Source organism: Tenrec ecaudatus, chromosome 16 (genome assembly GCF_050624435.1).
Source record: "Tenrec ecaudatus isolate mTenEca1 chromosome 16, mTenEca1.hap1, whole genome shotgun sequence".
NCBI classification, from domain to species: Eukaryota; Metazoa; Chordata; class Mammalia; order Afrosoricida; family Tenrecidae; genus Tenrec; species Tenrec ecaudatus.
The window spans coordinates 22415128-22433807 of NC_134545.1; the positions used below are offsets into that span (position 1 = coordinate 22415128).

The 18680-nt window shown below is 48.2% G+C and overlaps 2 gene segments (V, D, J or C); both read right to left on the bottom strand.

The window, feature by feature from the left end:
• Positions 1–1191: 1191 nt before the first annotated feature.
• LOC142428541 (Ig lambda-1 chain V region-like) lies at positions 1192–4221 on the bottom strand. The segment is given in 2 exon segments: positions 1192–1517; positions 4146–4221. Coding segments are annotated over 2 exon segments (402 nt in total).
• A 7355-nt stretch (positions 4222–11576) lies between these two features.
• LOC142428542 (immunoglobulin lambda variable 4-69-like) lies at positions 11577–12076 on the bottom strand. The segment is given in 2 exon segments: positions 11577–11908; positions 12028–12076. Coding segments are annotated over 2 exon segments (381 nt in total).
• Positions 12077–18680: the final 6604 nt, after the last annotated feature.

The window sequence follows — 18680 nt, forward strand, 5'->3', positions numbered from 1 at the left end:
AGCATCCATGGGAAGAACACAACAGCCACCTTGCCTCACATGCACCAATGAAGTAGGGGGTCAATACACTCATGCGGTAATGGAAGAAATTGATGTTGGTGGAGTCAGAGGGCAAGTTGAAACACTAAGAAAGCAGGGCATAGGGCCTACCTAAAGACCTCTTGGATTTAGATGAACAAGAAAAGTGATTCCAGGACCCAAGTGGTTACAATTCAGAAAGGAGAAATGGGTTGACTGGGCAAGGCTTGAAGAAAGATGCTCCTCAGTGTTGTCAACTCTAGGAACTTGCTACTTCGTTCACTCCTATCTACAGAGGGTCCTGGGGCTGAAAGGACAAATAACAGAAGACTTCTTTCAAAGACAGGGCGTGACGAATGTGTAAGAAAGTTGCTACAGAGAAAAGAAAAGGGTCCACGTTAGGGCGGGGTGGATAGGAACTTCAAGGTGAGAACGTGTAGGGTTCAGGTGGACACTTGGCAAGAGGAGACGTTGGAGGTGTGGACTTTAATGGACTTTGGGACAACATTCCTGGAGGGTACTTGGAATTTTGAGTAGTTCTTCTCTTCTTTAGCCTGCTTATTTTTGTTAGAGAATGCTCTCTGCTACGGCTCTCCAAGTAGCTTGATATAACTATGAGCCACAGGTCACTTGAACTCAGCCTGAGTCACCTTGGACGACAGGTCTGCCACTGTGCTTCCAAAAGACAGAGTCTTGAAAACTAGAGTCTTTCTGCTCTGCGTAGATGAGGTCACCTGACCAGGAACAGACTGGCAGTCAAGCAGCACCAGCCCCAATCTGTATGGAAGCTCTTTACTAGACCGTCCCGCATGCAGTCTGTGGTGGATGCACCCACTTTTGGTTTATCCGCGAATCACAAGGTATTGGGCCCTCTAGGCACCTCAATAGGAAACTGAGATCATGTGTGTTTGGTATCATACATGCTGGGCCCCATAAATATGTGTTTGTTCTTCAAATACACGGGTGGAACCACCTATCTTTGGGGACGGTGCAGAACAAGCTCCCTGAGTCCACAGTAGCACAGATCTAAAAACAAATGCGCAGTTGGCAGCCAGTGCTGACTCCACTTGTCCATCATGGCTTCTAGCGCAGATCTAGCCTTGGAGAAAGTACAATGGAAAGACTCAGCAGTGAGGGGCTGAGACGAACCAAGACTGTTTTTGTCTCACTTCCTCACAAGCGTCTGTCACTGTGAACATGGTTGCTGAACCACAGAGCACAATAATACTGAGCCTCATCCTCCATCTGGGCCCCGGTGATGGTGAGGACGGCTTTGTCTCCCTGCAGGGAACCAGAGAACCTGGCGGGGACTCCTGGGACTCGATAGCTGGTATCACCTATTAGACCCCTTGGAGACTGGTAAGGATTCTGCTGGACCCATTTGGCATAGTTGCTGGTGGTGACAGCACCTGCACTGGAGCCACAGGTGAGGGTGACTGTCCCTCCTGGAGTTATGGTCAGTGAAGGCTCCTGAGTCACCACGGCCTGGGTCAAGGCACCTGAAAACAGGGCAAAGACAAATTAACAAGAGAGGGGACAGAGGCACGTCGGTTCAGTGTCATCTTCCTCCAGCTCCAGCAACAAGCGTTCTCCCACCCCTGACCTGAGCAGTGAGTGAGAAGGGTGAGCAGGAGAGGAATCCAGGCCATGCTGTAGACCCTGCTCTTCAGGACTCTGCGCCACAGTCAGCTTCCCCAGCTCTCCTTATCACCCCAGCACCTGCGGGGGTGGAGCCTTCATGCAAATGAGCTCCCAGGGGAGGGTGGCAGACAGTGTGGTCAGGTCACAGGTACTGAGCTGTTTCCCAGCAGTGAGCAGGAGTCATGGTCTCAAGAAGTGCCTTGCAGCTGAGCAAGGGTCTGTCCCAGCGCCCTCTGCTGCCCACAGAGAGACAGGGACCCAGGGGCATTCCTGCAGGCCTCTCTTCCCCCCTCCCTCCTTCCCAAGGGTCCCTTCTTCTGCTTCAAAGGATCTAATGAGGGACCAAGGAGCCAAACAGTAAAGCAGGAAATGAAACACGTGCTTGTGCAGGAGGGGCAGGTTTGGGAGAGGGAAGCCTCCAGTTCCTCCCTGGCCCCTTCCCTGTTCATCTCCCGTTCGCACACCTGTGTCCCTACTATGTGGACGGTGGGCAATCCTGAGCTCTCTGATGCCTTTATTTAGGTGTGTGGAGAAAAAAACAACATGATATTACACCAATCATACATGTGGTTGAAGTCCAGTTAATATAGTTTTGAAAATTGGGGCAAAATTTTGATGGAAGAATCGAAAAATCCCAGAGAATAAAAACCTGTCACCGATTTTTCACACGCCAGCTTATCCTGAGTGCTTATGAGGGGTCTTTGGGGAGGTACACCGGATCTTGCTGCGCAAAGGTGAAAGCACACACGACGCAGAAGCACTTTGGTCATCCAAGTGATTTCATGACGGGAAGGGCAGTGTCAGGATCACAGCCTCAAAAATTACACGCTGCTTCTGGAAAGTGTACAAGGCTGCCTTGGAACTCCGCGGGAGTCTGAGACTGAATGTCAGAACCCACGTGGACAGAAGACCAGGACAGGAGCGGCCAACGTGCCTGTGGAGCCAAGAGCAGGGACCAAGGGCAGGATAATCCCCAGAAGACCAGAGAGCCTGCACACAGGAGGAATCTCAGACCCTGCTTGCTGCGTGAGCAAGAGAGTCAGGTCCCAGCAGGGCTGCTGCTGTTCTTCCCTGCCCTCCACACTGGCTGAGGAGGCGTGGGTGAAGGTATCTACAGACCCGACTGACTGGGTTAGGCACACCTGTGTGATGTCATGTCACTTGCCAACGCTGTGGCCAGGTTTAGCTTCGCCTGCACCCAGGTGGCCATAGTCTGCGCATGCTCAGTTTGGATCATTTCATAGGTGTCCAATGGGTGCCTGATTTCCCTGCAGCCCCTTTATTGCGGCCCTAGGCAGGCATTTTGGGAGACAAACTCTCCCCTCACTTTGTCCCTATTCTGGCTCCCTGGAAATTACACATTGCCACGGAAACAGGGCCAGAACAGAGGATACAGAACACCTTGTGCACATGTAGGTCTCCAGTTATTTACTTGAAGAACATTCAGAAAATTATTGATTGGTTTGAGAAGAGTTGAAGTAATTATTGCACATTGGCGTCCTAGCAGAGGAGCCTGTTGGTGTCGTGGTTATGCGTTGGGTTGTAATCCGCATTTCACTAGTTCAAAACCACCAACAGTTTCACAGGAGAAAGACTGGACCTTCGATTCCCAGAAAACAGTGACATTCTCAGAAACCCACAGGGGGTTACTGTGAGTTACCATTGACTTGATGTCAGTGAGCAGTTTTAGTTGTTGAAACGACTAATCCATAAAAACAGCACAATTCCCAGCATCAATACCTTCATTAATTAAGCTGTGCTTCGGTTTAAAGGTCGATTTCAGGAAATAAGTTACAGCTCATCATTTCAGTTGTAAAGACGTTCTCAGGGCAATAGCCTTGCAGAAGTTGGTTCATCCTTGATGATCCAGAAAGAAAGGATTCCATGAGAATTAGCAATTCTGTCTGCCATCCCCTCCCCTTTGGGTGTATTCATTTGTACAATCTTTGATTTTTTTTAATGTTCATTAATTGTAGTTGGGCATGTAAGGGAGCTAGATTCAGGTGAAAAGGTTGTTCATCCCGTGCCTGCAAAGGCCCCCATAAAGGAGGTTGGGAAGGACTCAGGGGGCCATTAGACACCGATGAGGACACTGAGACTGAGCATGCTCAAATTCAGACCCACAGCCAGGTGGGAGGTACACCTGTGCAGCCCAAACTACATCCAGGGCCAGCACTTCACACAGGTGGTCTTAACACTTGCAATGGGGTCAATAAATACCTTCAACTGCGCTCCCCGAGCCATGGGGTGGGCCAGCATCAGGGCAGGAAGTCACTCTTGGACCTCCCTCTTCCTCTCTTCCCCCTGTGCTCTTTCTTGTCCTGAGCTCTGACATTCCTGTCCCTCTTGCAGGCCTCGCTGGCTTGAGTTCATGCTGATTGTGCTCTGTCCCACAAGGTTGCAGTTGTGAGCCCCAGCGCAGCTTCCCTGAGTCGGGGCACGCTTCCAGAAATACCGTGTACTCTTTCGACACTAAAACCGGAAACCTCTCCCGTCGTTCATCAGAACCCACTTGGAGTGCAACACGCGCTTCAGCACGAATTCTTTCTCGTGGGAAGCCATGACCGAAGTATTACCCACTCGAGAAACCATGCAGCCACACCCCCAAACTTCTCTGGTTTTTATTGGGTGTTCCCCGCTTTTTCTTCTCATTGTGAGTCTTGCCACTTCAGCAAATGAAGACCCCAAGAGCTTTCTTTATCACATGACCCCGTGCATCTGCCATGATCCACTGTCCAATGCGCTCTGCCCAATAGCAAAGCCATGCACTTCCCTGGTCGCAGTCAACGCGCATTCTCCAGAGGTTTAATCCACGTGTGTGTCCCTCCACGTTTATTTATTTTAAAGTAAACGACTTTAAAATGGGTCACTAGGGAGATCCCATGATAATGGATTAAATTTAACTGAAGCATGTCTGCCACAATTGGTTTTTCCATGTTCTTTGATAACGAGGCTACTCACCCCCCTGGACGACATTTAGAAAGGATTCAATGGAGGCTTCATCCGTGTCCTGACCCATCACATGGATTATGGTTTCTGCTGTCGTCCACAGCAGTCGGCAAACCAGGTGTTCACAATAGAAACTATGATACTTGTGTTCATCTGGGTAGACTAGAGAAATAAATCCATGAACACACGTATGTGTCTAAGAAAGAGATTCATATACAAGAGCAATTAAGCATTGAGAAAATGTCCCCACCCAGTGCAGTCCAAGATCATAAGTCCAACATTAGCCCACATGCCTGATATCAATCCATAAAGTCCTCTTCAGACTCGCGAAACACATGCAATGAAGCCAAATGCGGGACCAGCACAAGCCAGTGGGTAGAAAGTGCCTGCGTCCAGTAGCGTTGTAAGCATCTGAGCACTGGCAGGGGTCTCTCTGTGGCTCCTCCGGCTTCAGAGGTCTGGTTGAATCCATTGTGGCTTGTCTTCTGCAATGTCTCCCAGGAAGTGGCAGAGAGAGAACAGTGTCTTCCACCTCCAATGAGAAAGTAGTTCATTTCCAAGATTTTCAAGAGACGGACATGCCCACAGAACTCTCATTGGCTATCTCCAGATTGACAGTTTACACTCCACCCCTACACCCTTAATTCTTAAATTGACACCCCATTGGGTGACTACCACAACACTATTCCCAAGTTTGTTTGTTTTTTATATTGATCATTCACAATCCTGTTTGTCACATTTGCTGCTGTGCCTCTTCCATGTGAGCCTCAATTCAACTCTTTTCTGGCTGAAGTTCATGAGTTTTATAAGTTGCCCCAACATCTTTGAGAATTTTCAGTTGAGAAACCTTCAGGTCCTCCACCAGGAACCCATCCTCAAATGTCCACTGCACTCGATGGTCTGGGAAGTGTTTGGTGGGAGGAAGCTCATGAGTTTTTATCTCACTTCCCCATGGGCCTCAAGCACCATGCAACTACTGATGCTTTTGTCCCAGGCTGCGCAGTAATATTGAGCCTCGTCTTCAGGTTGCAGCTCAGAGATGCTCAGGGTGGCCGCATTGCCAGACGTGGATCCAGAGAACCGCGCCGAGATGCCTGAGGGCCGGTTGTGATTCTTATACATCACAGTTTGGGGGCGCTGGCTCCCATGCTGTTGCACCCACATTGCTCCCTCAAAACCCACATTATTGCTGTCTCCGGTGCAGGTGAGCGTGGCCGTCTGCCTCAGCTCCCTGGACACTGAGGGTGGCTGACTCAGTGCAGCCTGAGTCACAGACACTGGAGGAGAGAGAAAAAGAACAGCGATCAAGGGAGTGAGGAGAGGATCTCAGGTGGGTAGGGATGGGGTCATCAACCCAGAGCAGGCCGACTCGCACCTGTGCACAGAGAGACGAGGAGATGAAGCCAGGTCATGGTGCAGGTGCTCAAGAATCTGCACCCCGATGTCCCCCTGGTCCCTCTTATTCTCTCTCTAGGGACATGTGGGGGTGGAGTTTCTACTTTCAAAAATACCCTTGCTTCCTGACCACGCCCACGGCACACAATTCTGGACAGTTTCTCTGTTGTGAAATGCAGGAGTAGAAGAGAAATTCACCAGCCCTTGGCCCCATTGGTCAGAGATCCCTAGAGGGCTCTGGCAGTTCTGACAGCTGCTCTCAGGTCACAGTCCCCTGAACTCAATGGTCTAAATCCCCCTGCAAGCCTCTAAGCTGCTAAGGGGTTGAAAATAAAGAGCAGGGCATTAGGCGCCCTCGAACAGTCCCACAGCCCCGTCTGCTGGCCACATGGCTCTAGTCCTCTCAGGTCACCAGCCTCCAGAACCACCAAGACTCCTTACCAAAGTCTTAGCTCCTAGCTCCCAATTCCCATATCATTGATCCCCGTCCCCAGTTGGTAGATAATATCGCAAAGATCACAGTCTTCTGATCACAACTCAGAGTCACAGCTCCCAGTTCTCAGGACAGTGGTGGCAACCAGGCCTCCCTTATAAAGATTCCTAAGGAAGCCACTGAGCAGAGTGCCCAAGAGAGACAGAGACCCATCCCCACTCCATCCGACCACCAGAGCTGCCAAGACACTGAGCCTGCCTTCTCCTCTGTGGACAGAAACTAGTGGGCCATGATCTGTGATGAGTGAGCTAAATTTACTTTTCGCTGAGAACTTTCTGTAACTCCTACCATTTACCTTGTCAATCTTGTGTTTTCTATTCTTAATGGGGGAAAGTAATAAGTAATGGGTAATTATCAACAAATGACACTATAAAAGTTATTGTGTGTGTCTGGTTGGTATCTACTCTCAGTGCCATCCTTATGCATTCTGGGATACGGACAGGACACAAGCTTGCTTGCCAAATGTGAGGAGGGCTTACAGCACTTGCTGATGAATCGTATAGGAAAATGTAAGATTGCCGCCTTCAGTGTGGATCACAACTCACCCAAAAACCTCACAACTGGACCAATAAACAGGGGAAAGATGAACATTGTCGAGGATGTGGTCTTGCATGGGTTCACAATCAATGCTCATGGAAGCAGCAGTCACGGAATCAAACACGACGCTGCATAGAGGGAATCTGCTGCACAGACCTCTTTAAAGCTTTGAAAAACAAGGGTGTTACTCTGGGGGACTAAGGTGGGCCTGACCCATACTATGGTATTTCAATCACCTCGTATGCCTGTGAAATTTGGTCATTGAATAGGAGAATCAAAGAAGAATCAATGCTTTTGAATTATGGTGTTGGCTAAGGATATAAAAAGGATCGCAGAACTGACAGAATAAATAAATATGGCTTGGAATAAGCATGGTCATTCATCTTGGAATTCTCCTTGGCAGCTAGAAGAGTCAGATTTGATCTCACTTTGGATATGTTATCAGGAGAGACCAGTCCATGGAGAAGGACATCAAGCTTGGTAGAGTAGAGTGACAGAGAAAGACAGGATGGCTCTGGGTGAGATGGGTGGACTGAGTAACTCTAACAATGGGCTCACGCATAATCGCAGTGAGGCTGGTGAGGGAGATGGGTGCAGTATGTCATCTGCTGTGCCAGGGTCACTGTGAGGCAGAGCCAACCTGACAGCACCTGACAACAACAGAAGGACGGATGGATGGAGCTGGTGAAGAATATTGATGGTGTCATGGACGATCAACATCACAAACTGTGCTGTCCTCACCATGACCCACTAAGCTCCAGGAACGACGTCCCTGATCAGAGCAGCCAATCACTGAGAGGACCATAGGACCAGCCCCACCACAAAACATTACATTCCTTCACTGACCTGCAACACTAAGGGGACATTACTGGAGACACTACATGTGCATCTTAAAAGTCATTTCCACAGAGGGCACCTCACCTAAGGTCTAATCTGGTAGAGGAGAGAGAGAAGGGTGAGGGAGAGGAAGAAGGCCATTCAGTTGCTGCCATATAGCACTGTGCTAAGTTTACCCCAAATCAACAGACACACCTACCAAAGGGCTAAGTGAACCTTATTGGAAACTCAAGTCAAGGCACAGGAGCAGGCAGGTCTGCCTCAGAGAAGGCAATAACATTTCTATTGATAAGTAAATGGGGAGGAACCCCCTATCAAGGGGGGGGGGGAACAACAAAAACATCTAACAATACTCACATAGAGGCCAAGAGGAGATTATGTTCCTAATTGGACACCTTTGACCTGGTCTGCTGTGGGCTGAGAACTACTGGGAATTTGGAGCCTGCCCTTTCAAGGTGGATCTCAACCATCATAGGTCCATCAGAAGGACTTGATGTGGAAACCTCACTAAGTGAACCAAGCTTTTCCTCACACTCAGCCTTAAACTTCGGGCTGAACCCCCAGAGTGAGGAGCAGCAGGGGACTGCTAGGCAGTGGTGCCCAACTGGCAGTCATTGGAATTCGGTTCAGATCACCTGCTGGAGGGCGCCCAGTGGATGGTGGCCCAGGACTACCATGTGCTTGTCATGTTAACACCCTCCTTGTTTACTAAGACATGTACTGGACTGGGAGGCGGGGTTCTGCCTGACTTAAAGAACAATTCAGATAATTACTGAGATCTGTTGTTAAATCATACTTCAGGTAGTTGATTCTTTAAAAGACACAATGCTCCAGATGAACAGACTTTATTCATTGAGCTTAAATATTGTTTGACTTGAAAGTCCCTGTAGCATCATGGTACAGGTTGGGTTTATTACTGCAAGGTCAGTAGTTTGAAACCAGCTTCTCCTAAGGAGAACGATGAGGCTTTCTACTCCCATAATCACTTACAGTCTGTGAACCTCATGGGGCAGATCTACCATGTTCTATATTGTCACTCAGTCAAAATCAACTCAATAGCAGTGAGTTTGGGGTGTTTTTAAAAATTATTATTATTCCTTGGCTTTAAGAAGGCACTTTGGGGACTATTTCAGCCCAGTGTCAAAGGATCTCAAAGATTCCCTTAGGGCAATAGTTTGGGTGGAGTCTTTTTTTTTTTCACAAGAGAAAAGCTTGTAGTTAGTTCAGGGATCGTTTGCTGGCCCTTAGGAGCGTTTTCCAGTCCAGTCTGTTGGGGCACCCCGCCCTGGCCCCAAAGTCCACTTTCAGCGTTCCCTGGGGACCTTGCCACTCCATTCCCTTGCTGTTCCGCTGCACTCCCCCAGTGATTTGCCTCGGTGTGGTGGGATCAGGTCAGGTGCAATTCCCACACTGTGTCTCCGGTGCTGTCCCCTGTATCACCCTTAGTCACTGAGGGGCATCATGTCTCATAGTAGGGCCAGCCATGTTGTTCTCTCTGTGGACTGGCTGCTCTACTCAGGAACATCATCATCACGGCCTGGTGGGCCAGGCTGTGCTTGGGTGGAGCTTTTTAATAATATTGATGCTCCAGAAAATGTAGATTCCATGAGGACTAAAAATTCTCTCCGCACACTGTATGATACTCAGCTTCCTGACATGTTTCCTGAAGACAAAATGGGTGCATAAGCAAATGCTGGAGAAAGCCGATGGTGTCTGGCTATCAAACGCTATAGGGTCTGGAGTCTGAAAGACTAGTAGTTACAGTAGTGGCCAGCAAGCAGGAAGCAACAGAGCCCACACTGAAGAAGTACACGAGGCTGTGTGATCACAAGGTGGTGATAGGACGATTCCAACTCATAATTAACCTATAGGACAAAGTAGACTGACCCTGCCTATTTCCAAGACTGTAACTCTTTACAGGAGGAGAAAACATCGTCTTTGTTCCAAGGAGTGACTTGTGGTTTTGAACTGCTGACCCTGCGGTGAGCAGCCCACCCCATAACAACTATGCCAACCAGGGCTCATCATATGTACAAATGTGAGAGAAAAGATGTGGCCCACATGAAACCAGGCACTAGGTTCTGAAGTCATTGTCCATAGAGTTATTAGTCTTCACAGGACATGGCACATGATGTGGGGACCTGCCAGCCCATGTTCTCGTCCCACTTCCTCATCTCTCTCCATCACTGTGATGACGGCCACTTGCGTAAACCTGACAGTAATAGTCAGCCTCGTCCTCCGACTGCAGCCCAGAGATGAGCAAGTAGGCCATATTGCTTGAGGCATCTTTGGATCCAGAGACTCGGCTGGGGACCCCTGTGCCAGCTGCTTGTCTGACTCTGAGTAGCAGAGCCTGGGATGGCTCCCTGGTACTAGTACATGTTTGTTCTGCCAACACTGTGGTCACTGCTCAGGGTGAAGGGGAGTCTGGCAATTGTTCCCAGAGATGCCAAGAGGGAAGCCATCTGGGTCAGCACAGGCTGGGCAAGAGAACCTGCAAACACAGACATTCATGGTGATGGCCACGGACCAGGCTGCTACTGATTGGCTTCTGAGCCACAGGCAGTGTGTGTGCCTGGGTCTGTGATGTCTGTCACTACCTGTGCAGTGAGAGAGGAGCAAAAGTAGGAGCAGGGTCCAGGTCGTTGTGGACACAGCCCTGTGGGAACCCCGGTCTGGAGCTGGATGATTAGGTCTGGCTTATGCCCACCCCACTGTCTTCAGGGAGGAGCTCCATAGGCAAATCCAGGCCCACTCACTTCCTGACCCAGACCCTCTCCCAGAGCTTGGGTTCTAGACACTGAATGGGGCCTGTGAATAGGGATAGGTTGTTCAAAAGAGACAAATAGTGGAAAGAGCCAACACTGTCCCTCAACAGTTGAATGCATGAACAAAGTGTTGTCTATACATGACAGCAGGTTTGACTCAAGGGAAGACGTGGTCCACTTTTCCCTGTGGATGAATCCCAAACACAATGGCAAAATAATTCTGTCCAATAGAGACACAGGCTGTGTGATCTTTCATATATAAAATAAGCAATGCATCAGGAGCCCAGGAGGTGGCTCTGTTCCTTGAGATGCTAACGACGTGTCCGCAGTTGGAAACATCAGCTACTGCGTGGAATAGGGACAAAGTATTCGACTCCAGGAAAGACAGACGTGAAAACCCACAAGGGCAGGTCTACCCTGTCTTACAGGGTCGCGATGAGATGGAATCCACTGGATGGAAATGTGTCTCTTTGCTTTATAGGAACCATGGATGGTGGGTGACTCTCAGAAATGATTGGGGCCCTGGTGATGCAGTGGGTTACATTCTAGGCTGCTAGCCTCAGGTCACACCTTTGAAACCACCAGATCCACTTCGGGAGGAAAATAAGGCTTTCTACTCTGTAAAGAATTACAGTCTTAGAAACCAATAGGGGCAGTTCTACCATGTCTTGCAGCATCATGGTGAGTCAGAATCCACATGGTGGAGTGAGTTTGAGTTTTGAGTGCACTCATGAGAAGCCTGGCACTGTCAACCTAACAACCAGAGAGTTCATGGCCGAATTCACCATAGGTTTCAGTTCCCCTCGACTACTCTCATGAAATAACATATTTTAATGGTTGAGTACACACACATTGTGTGGAGACTCTCATCAACCTTGTCAGTAGGACAGAGACAACAGTTTTTGTGTCACTTCCCCATCCATCTGGGTCACTGTGCTTTACCCGAAAGACACTCCAATGCTATGAGAGACTCCACAGAAGTAGTCAGCCTCGTCCTCAGCCTGGACGTTGGTGATGGTCAAGTGGCGGTCAGCCCCAGAGCTGGAGCCTGAGAAGCGTTCTGGGATCCCGTTCCCTCTGGATCCGCTCATGCCACTGCTACCCACTGCCATCACAAACCGGGGGCTTTTCTCTGCTCTCTGCTGATACCACTCAATCATGTAGTTGCTGTGAGCGCTGCTCAGGGTGCAGGTGAGCTTGGCTGAGGCTCCCAGGGAGGCGGATGCAGAGGGCGACTGGGTCAGCACTGGGGGTGACTGTGAGAGGGACCCTGAAAACACAGACACTCATGATGTCTCAGAGAAGGGACAAGAGAGAAGAAGGTGCCAGAAATGAGGTTGGGTGTCAGTTCAGGGACCTGGGGAGTCAGGGGGCTGGGACCATGCTGACCTGTGCAGTGAAGCAGGAGGGTGAGGAGGAGGAGTGGGGTCCCGGCCATGGTGCAGACTCCCTAGAGCTCTGAAGGACCAGACACAACACAGGCCTTTCCTGTTCCCCTTAAGTCCCTGAGGAGAGAGAGGCCCTTCATGCAAATATGTCCCTCTTCTTTTGGCCAACCAGTGTCGCCCTGAATCCTATGTGCATCCCCTGTGGTTGGGTGTCCCATGAGGGAGGGCTGGGCTGGGTCAGTTCTGCTCCCCAGGGACCTGAGAGGAGCCAGTTCCTTCACTGTGAGTCTGACTTCCACCCAAGAGACAGGTGTTGGGTCCCCCAGTGAGATCCCATCCTTGACCCCCAGCAGCAAGCGCACAGTGCCCCCTGCTGTTCTGACCTGCCCCAAGTCCTCTCCAACCATCACTACGATCACAGGTGATCCTGACAGAGAATTCTCACCCACCATTGTCCTGGCCACTGTTCCCTCCACCTCCAGGGACAGAATAAGGTCTCCTTTGGAGGTGGAAGCCTCCCACAGTTATTCTGTGGATTTTGTGACACCAGAAGTTAGGGGAAGGGGGTCCTTCACTGCAGTGTGACAAGTTTAGGGACCACTTCATCTTGTCTGATTTCCTCTGGACAGAGAGCTGCTCCATAAGGGACTAGAGGCAGGTGGACTAGAGGCTACCATGGGAGAATCAACAGGCAATGGGGAGGTGGAAGGACACACCTACAATGCCTTGGTGGTATTGCATCCACCCCCAACATCCTGTGAGTGAGTAGGCTAAATCACCAAATGTTCTAGAGCGCAGCAGGAAGGAGACATGTCTAGTGGCAGTGCCCCACATGCCTGAGAAACCTCTAGGAGGCCCCAGAGAGCTTGCATCTGAGGACGCTCCCGGCTCTTCTAGACACACAGGGATAGTCAACTGTGGGCAGCTTGTTTCCCCTTGTTGTCGTGGAACCAGGAAGCATCAGCTACAACAAGCTAGGGAGCCAACAATCCTAGCAGAGAACAGACATGAAGATCCTCAAGAAAACAAAAGAAATCACTGACACGGAAACTTTGCTTGGCAGACGATGAACACTGACTAACTGGGACATGACCAGCAAGCGCGTGGTGCAATCGAAAAACTCTAAGTCAGACAGTGAATTTGACATGATGCATGTTCCTCCAGGTCAATTATAAAAAGGTATATGGTGGACACTATAGTTTATGATGAATGTGCATCCCCATGTTTGTCCGTTTTTTTTTCCAAAACCATTTTATCAGGAGCCAGTACTGATATCACAGTGTTCCAAAGGACAGTCACATCAAGTGATATTGTCCATTTGCTACCACGATCAATTTCAGAACATTCTTTTCTGTTTGGAACTCCTTGATGTCAGCTCACTTTTATTCCATCCCCACTGTACTTGCCCAAAGCCTTATTCTACTTCCTTTAGGTTCACCAATTCTGGGGTTTTTGTACTGTAAAGCAGAAAAACATATAACAAAATTTGAAGAGCGTCGCTACTAATGATAGAATACATCTGAGATTAAATCCAATATAAGCAAACAAAAAAACTACAGAAAATGTTGACCACCTGATCAGGCCCCACGTGCTTCAGAGAAGGGCTCATCTGACAAGGTTTCAGCCTTTCAAGTCAGGTTTATCATGTTTATCTTCTATAGTCATCTCTCCAATGCACACTGTTTGGTAACCAGTCTCTTCCTATCCCTCGATTTTTTACAAAAATATTTAATTGGGAGCTCTTACCGAAAGCATAACACCCCACCTTTAGTGATACCAAGGAGTAATATATAATTGCTACCACATCCGTTTTAAAACATTTTCCTTCTTCCCTAACTCTTTGATATCTGCTTTATTTTGACTTCTCCCACCCTTTTCATAATCCCCTGTCCCCTTGGATCCCTTATCCTTTGTTCCTTTTTGCCAAGTGTTACACAGTCCTTTCTATCAATAGCCTGCAACATTGTTGTTTGAGCCCATGGACCGGGGTTACAACCATCAAAGCCATCAGTTCCCTCTCCCTCCCCTCCCTCTCCTCTCTTCCTGTACCCTCAAGGAACCATTACTTATGCTACTGTTTCTGAAGGGTTTTCTATCTTGCCTTTCATGAACCCATGATCTTAAATATACAGATGAACCTACACAAATCTTGCACACTTAATGAGGTAAAACAAATAAAGGTCATATGAGTGATGGGGGGGGGGGGAAGACTAGAGAGCTACAGGACAGTAAAGAGCTCATCTGAGCCACACCGCACGGTGAGGTTTTCTCCTCCTGCAATGAGTTGCAGGAAAAGGTAACAGTCCCTCAAGCAGGTAGATTGACACGTTGCCTGCAGAAATGGGCTCAGGCATAGGAACCATTATGAGGCAGAGTTTCATTCTGTTGGGCATACGGTCATTATGGGGCAGATCTGACCTAATGGCACCTAACAACAACAATGGAAGAGGGACAGTCTCAAATACCCAGATGGGGCAGGTCCATCCTGTCCTGGCGGTCACTATGCGTCCGTATAGACTCGAGCATCTACTGAGTTTTAGAAGATGGACTTGAGACATGAAAAGGCTTTGTGGGGAAACGTTTATAAAAATGCAGCCAGTATCCAGTGTATCCTGCCTCTAGGTCTCTTTCAACAATCAAGTCAGTGACGTAAGACCACAAATATACCAACATAAACATTATGGAACATTAAAATACCTTTCAATCCCATCAATGGATGATACTAAGTACCTGTGTCCCACTTCATGAGAAATATAGTGGGGACCACATCTGCCTCTGCTTGTTTCACTAGGGAGAAGGATCCAACGTCTCACCTGCTCAAGGGCACATGATACAGGCAGAGCTGAGGTCTGTGTCAACCCTCTATTCCCTTTCACCCTATTCTGACACCAGCCCTTCCTGTGACAGCACGTAACGTATCTCACCATGTTTCAGGTTCTCAGTGGCCACACAGACCTCACAGACAGTGCTCGTGATTGTGAGTGCTCATTGGGCAAGGTCACAGGATTTGTCATTCTGTATAGAGTTACAGGATGGGAATCCCAGAAGGGTAGTTCTAATCTCTCCAGAAGGTGTCAATGAGTTACAATCACCTTGAGGGCAGTGAGGCTTGAAAACCCACACAGGCGACCACACACAGGCATTATGAAACATGGAGGACACAGTCTTCGGGCCACAGCAGCTCCTCTTGACAGCCAGCAGCCCAGGGTTTCTCTGGTCCCTCAGCCACATGGTCCTTGGGCCCCTGCCTCCCTGGGCCATGAGTCGGCCTGCTGCCCAGCTGCTCGGCCTCATTGTTTCTCTGTGACTGCTCCTCGGCTCTGTCTCACATGACTGTGTTGACGCCAGCAGATGAGCAAGGAGCTCACAGCACTCCCCTGGAGAACCTTCTCCCCTAACCATCACAGGACTCCCTCTCCTGCTCTGAGGTGGCTCTCTACTGCCCAGGGGAAGGACAAACTGACTGATCTCAGTCAGAGTCGGCTACACATCGTTTGGATGATCTCACGCAGCCTGTTTCGTAGGAGCGATAGAGAAACGAACAGAAGAACCATAAGTAGTTGATTTCTCTCCACCACATTGTTGCTCTTTGAATATGCTTCACCCACGTTCTCCATCAATCAAATGCTCCCATTCTTCCCAGCCTTCCTGATACACGGACAAGCTTCCACAGGCCCATCAAACAGCAGAGAACACGAGGACTTGGCTACCTCTTAGTCCTCACACAGGCATCTTGCTCTTGAGCACTGAGTGGTCTTGTGCAGCAGAACCATGAACGTAGATTGTGCATCAATCAATAAGACCTCCTCACAAATTTCATCTGTTCTCCACTATGACATGGTTAATTGGTCCATTTGTGAGAATTCATTTCATGTTGATTGGTAGTTTTTACTGAAGGACTGCTCCCTAAGATAACAACATTATCTGATCTCATCTTCATACTGCAGGTTGTTCATGAGTCTGCCTCCAATCTGATGACTCACTCTCCGCCATATACTCCAGCTTCCCAATTATTAGCTCAGCATACTGTTAAATAAACATAGTGATACAAATTTGATGCACAAATTTCCTGATTTCAATGCATTCTGCTTTCCCTTGTTCAATTTGAGTGATTGCCTCTTGGCCCATGTGTGTTTCCCATGAATACAATTAAGTGTTCTGATATTGCCATTCTTCCAAATCTCCTCCATCGTTTGCTATGATCCCCCACTGTAATGGCCTTCATAGTCAGTGAGAGGCAAGCAAACGTCTCTCCAGGTTTCTCTGCTTTCAGACACATCCCTGTGAACTCAGCAGTGCCCTCCTTGGTTCCCATCCTCTGCTGAACCTGACTAGACTTTCTGGAAACTCCATGTTCAGGTAGTGCTGCAACCCTTTTTGAGTGGTGTTCAGGAAAAATGCTAATTTCATATCACATGAAATATATTGTTTGATTATTTCACCACTCAGGTCATCTTTCCTTTGGACTTGGACCGCAAAGGAGCCCTTCTGGCCAGTTGGTCGCTGTCTTCCATATCTCTTGACATAGACTGGTGTGTGCTTCCAGAACGTCATCAGATGTTTTTCACACTCCAGTTGACATGCCACACATTTCTGTAGCCTGATGCTTAGCTTCTGCTTTAGTGCAGCTTGAACCACATCTCTCAGTACCTTCACTTCTTCTTCTTCCATTTAAAAGAGTTTTATTGTAAGACATTGAAAAATAATAATTGATAAATTATGAATGGTTTGTGAGGGACGGAGGGAGAGTGGGGAAGGATGGAGAAAAATGAGCTGACACCAAGGGCTCAAGTAGAAAGAAAATGTTTTGAGAATGATGATGGCAACAAATGTACAAATGTGCTTGACACAATATATGTATGAATGGATTGTGATATGAGTTATACAAGCCCCCAATAAAGTGATTTTTGAATAAGGAAGAAGACAAGAATTTTATTGTGATCTAGGTGGGGATTCACATTTCGGATCATCCATTTTCTACCCTATAGTTTAAACTGCATATCAATCCTCCCCAATAGCTCATCCTACTCTTTTCATTGATTTCTCATTTCTTTTTTGTGACTCATTATCTTCTTGATCCTCATTAATACCTGTCAACCCCCAACCCTATTGCTCCATCTTCTCTGCGTTGTCCTCACCTGCTTGGTGATCTCAAAGGTCTATTCCCTTTGGTATGAAAAGACTTGGCTTCTTCTCCCCCTTTCTTTCTGTATTTCATTGCAACCAAGATGCCATACAGTGTTGGTCCATTTGTGATTCACTCCTTTCCCTCAGCAGGATGTTCTCCAGGTTGATCCACATCATGAACTGGTTTCATGCTGTTTGCCCCTGGCCTAGTCATTGATTGTGTTTGTCTCCAAAAGTACCTTCCTCCATTCTTCTACTCATGGGCATTTATGTTGTTTCCAACTTCTTGTGATTGCCAACAGTATTGGAATGCATATTTCTGTACATATGTCTGTTCACGCATGAATCTGACCACTTTAGGGTCAGGGATGGCTGGGTCACATGGGAATTCTCTCCTGGGTTGTTGGAGGAAGCACCATGGCAGGTTGCACAGTGGTCGCACATATTGACAGTCCCACCAGCAGTGCATGAGGGTCCCCATGTCTCCATATCCTCTGAGCATTTGTGCTTGTCTGTTTGCAATTGGCAGTCATTGTTGCTGTCAGATGGTACCCGTAGTGTTCAAAATGGATTCATGCTTCTGTGGTGAGGTGACTCCATGTATTTCTTCTATCTTCTGTTAATTAGGCTCGAGGGGTGGCAAAATGAGAAAATCAGGCCACAGACAAATCTGCCAGAGCAGGGGAATCTCTGAGAGATGTGGACAGTTGATGATGGAGACATGTCAGGGTACACACCTCTAACACATCATCACGATCTGGTAGGTGCAATTGTAAATCAATAATAAGTAAAGACTATAGTAAAGTCAGAGAGAGCATGAGAGATAGAAGAGAGATTGAAATAATGGAGTCAGACACATTTCATGGTAGTATGCTCACCTCAGCCCTGCTTGGTGGTCCATGTGGAGAGAGAGAGAGAGAGAAAGAAATTTTTATTGCTAACCAAGACTTTTATATCCTCTGGGGACATGCAAACCCCCTAATTACAGGTGAAGACATATGTCACAGGAAATGGTTGTGCTATAGGTAATACTGTAATGGGAGGAGGGTGATCTAGGAGTATTCACACAATAGAAAGAGAAGGGATTGGGGGTATACATGTGACAAGATGGGCAGATCCTAGATTCAGGATGGTAGCCTAACTTTGGATATCACTGAGCCAGTTTGACCTGTTCTTTGGCTCAGTATGGAAACCATATCAGTAGGGTGTAAACTCCACCTACAGGGACCAGACTAATGGCAGCAAGGCTTTAGGGAGAAGTAGCCCACTGTCCTTAACAGCAGGGAGCGGGGCCTACCTGTGGTGGGAGCAGACAGTAGTCTGGCAACTGACTGCCTTCCCTTCAGGGAGGTAACTTGACAATCATGTACCATAAGCTGCCAGCAGTGTTCTAAGTCTAACATATGTTTGAGGGAGAGGGCTTGGGAGAAATCTCTCTGTTCCCCACAGAGACACAAGGCTCCGTAGTCAGGTTCAGTGTGATGTGGTCACAGATAGATTCTCCCCGACTGGCCAACATTAAGGGAA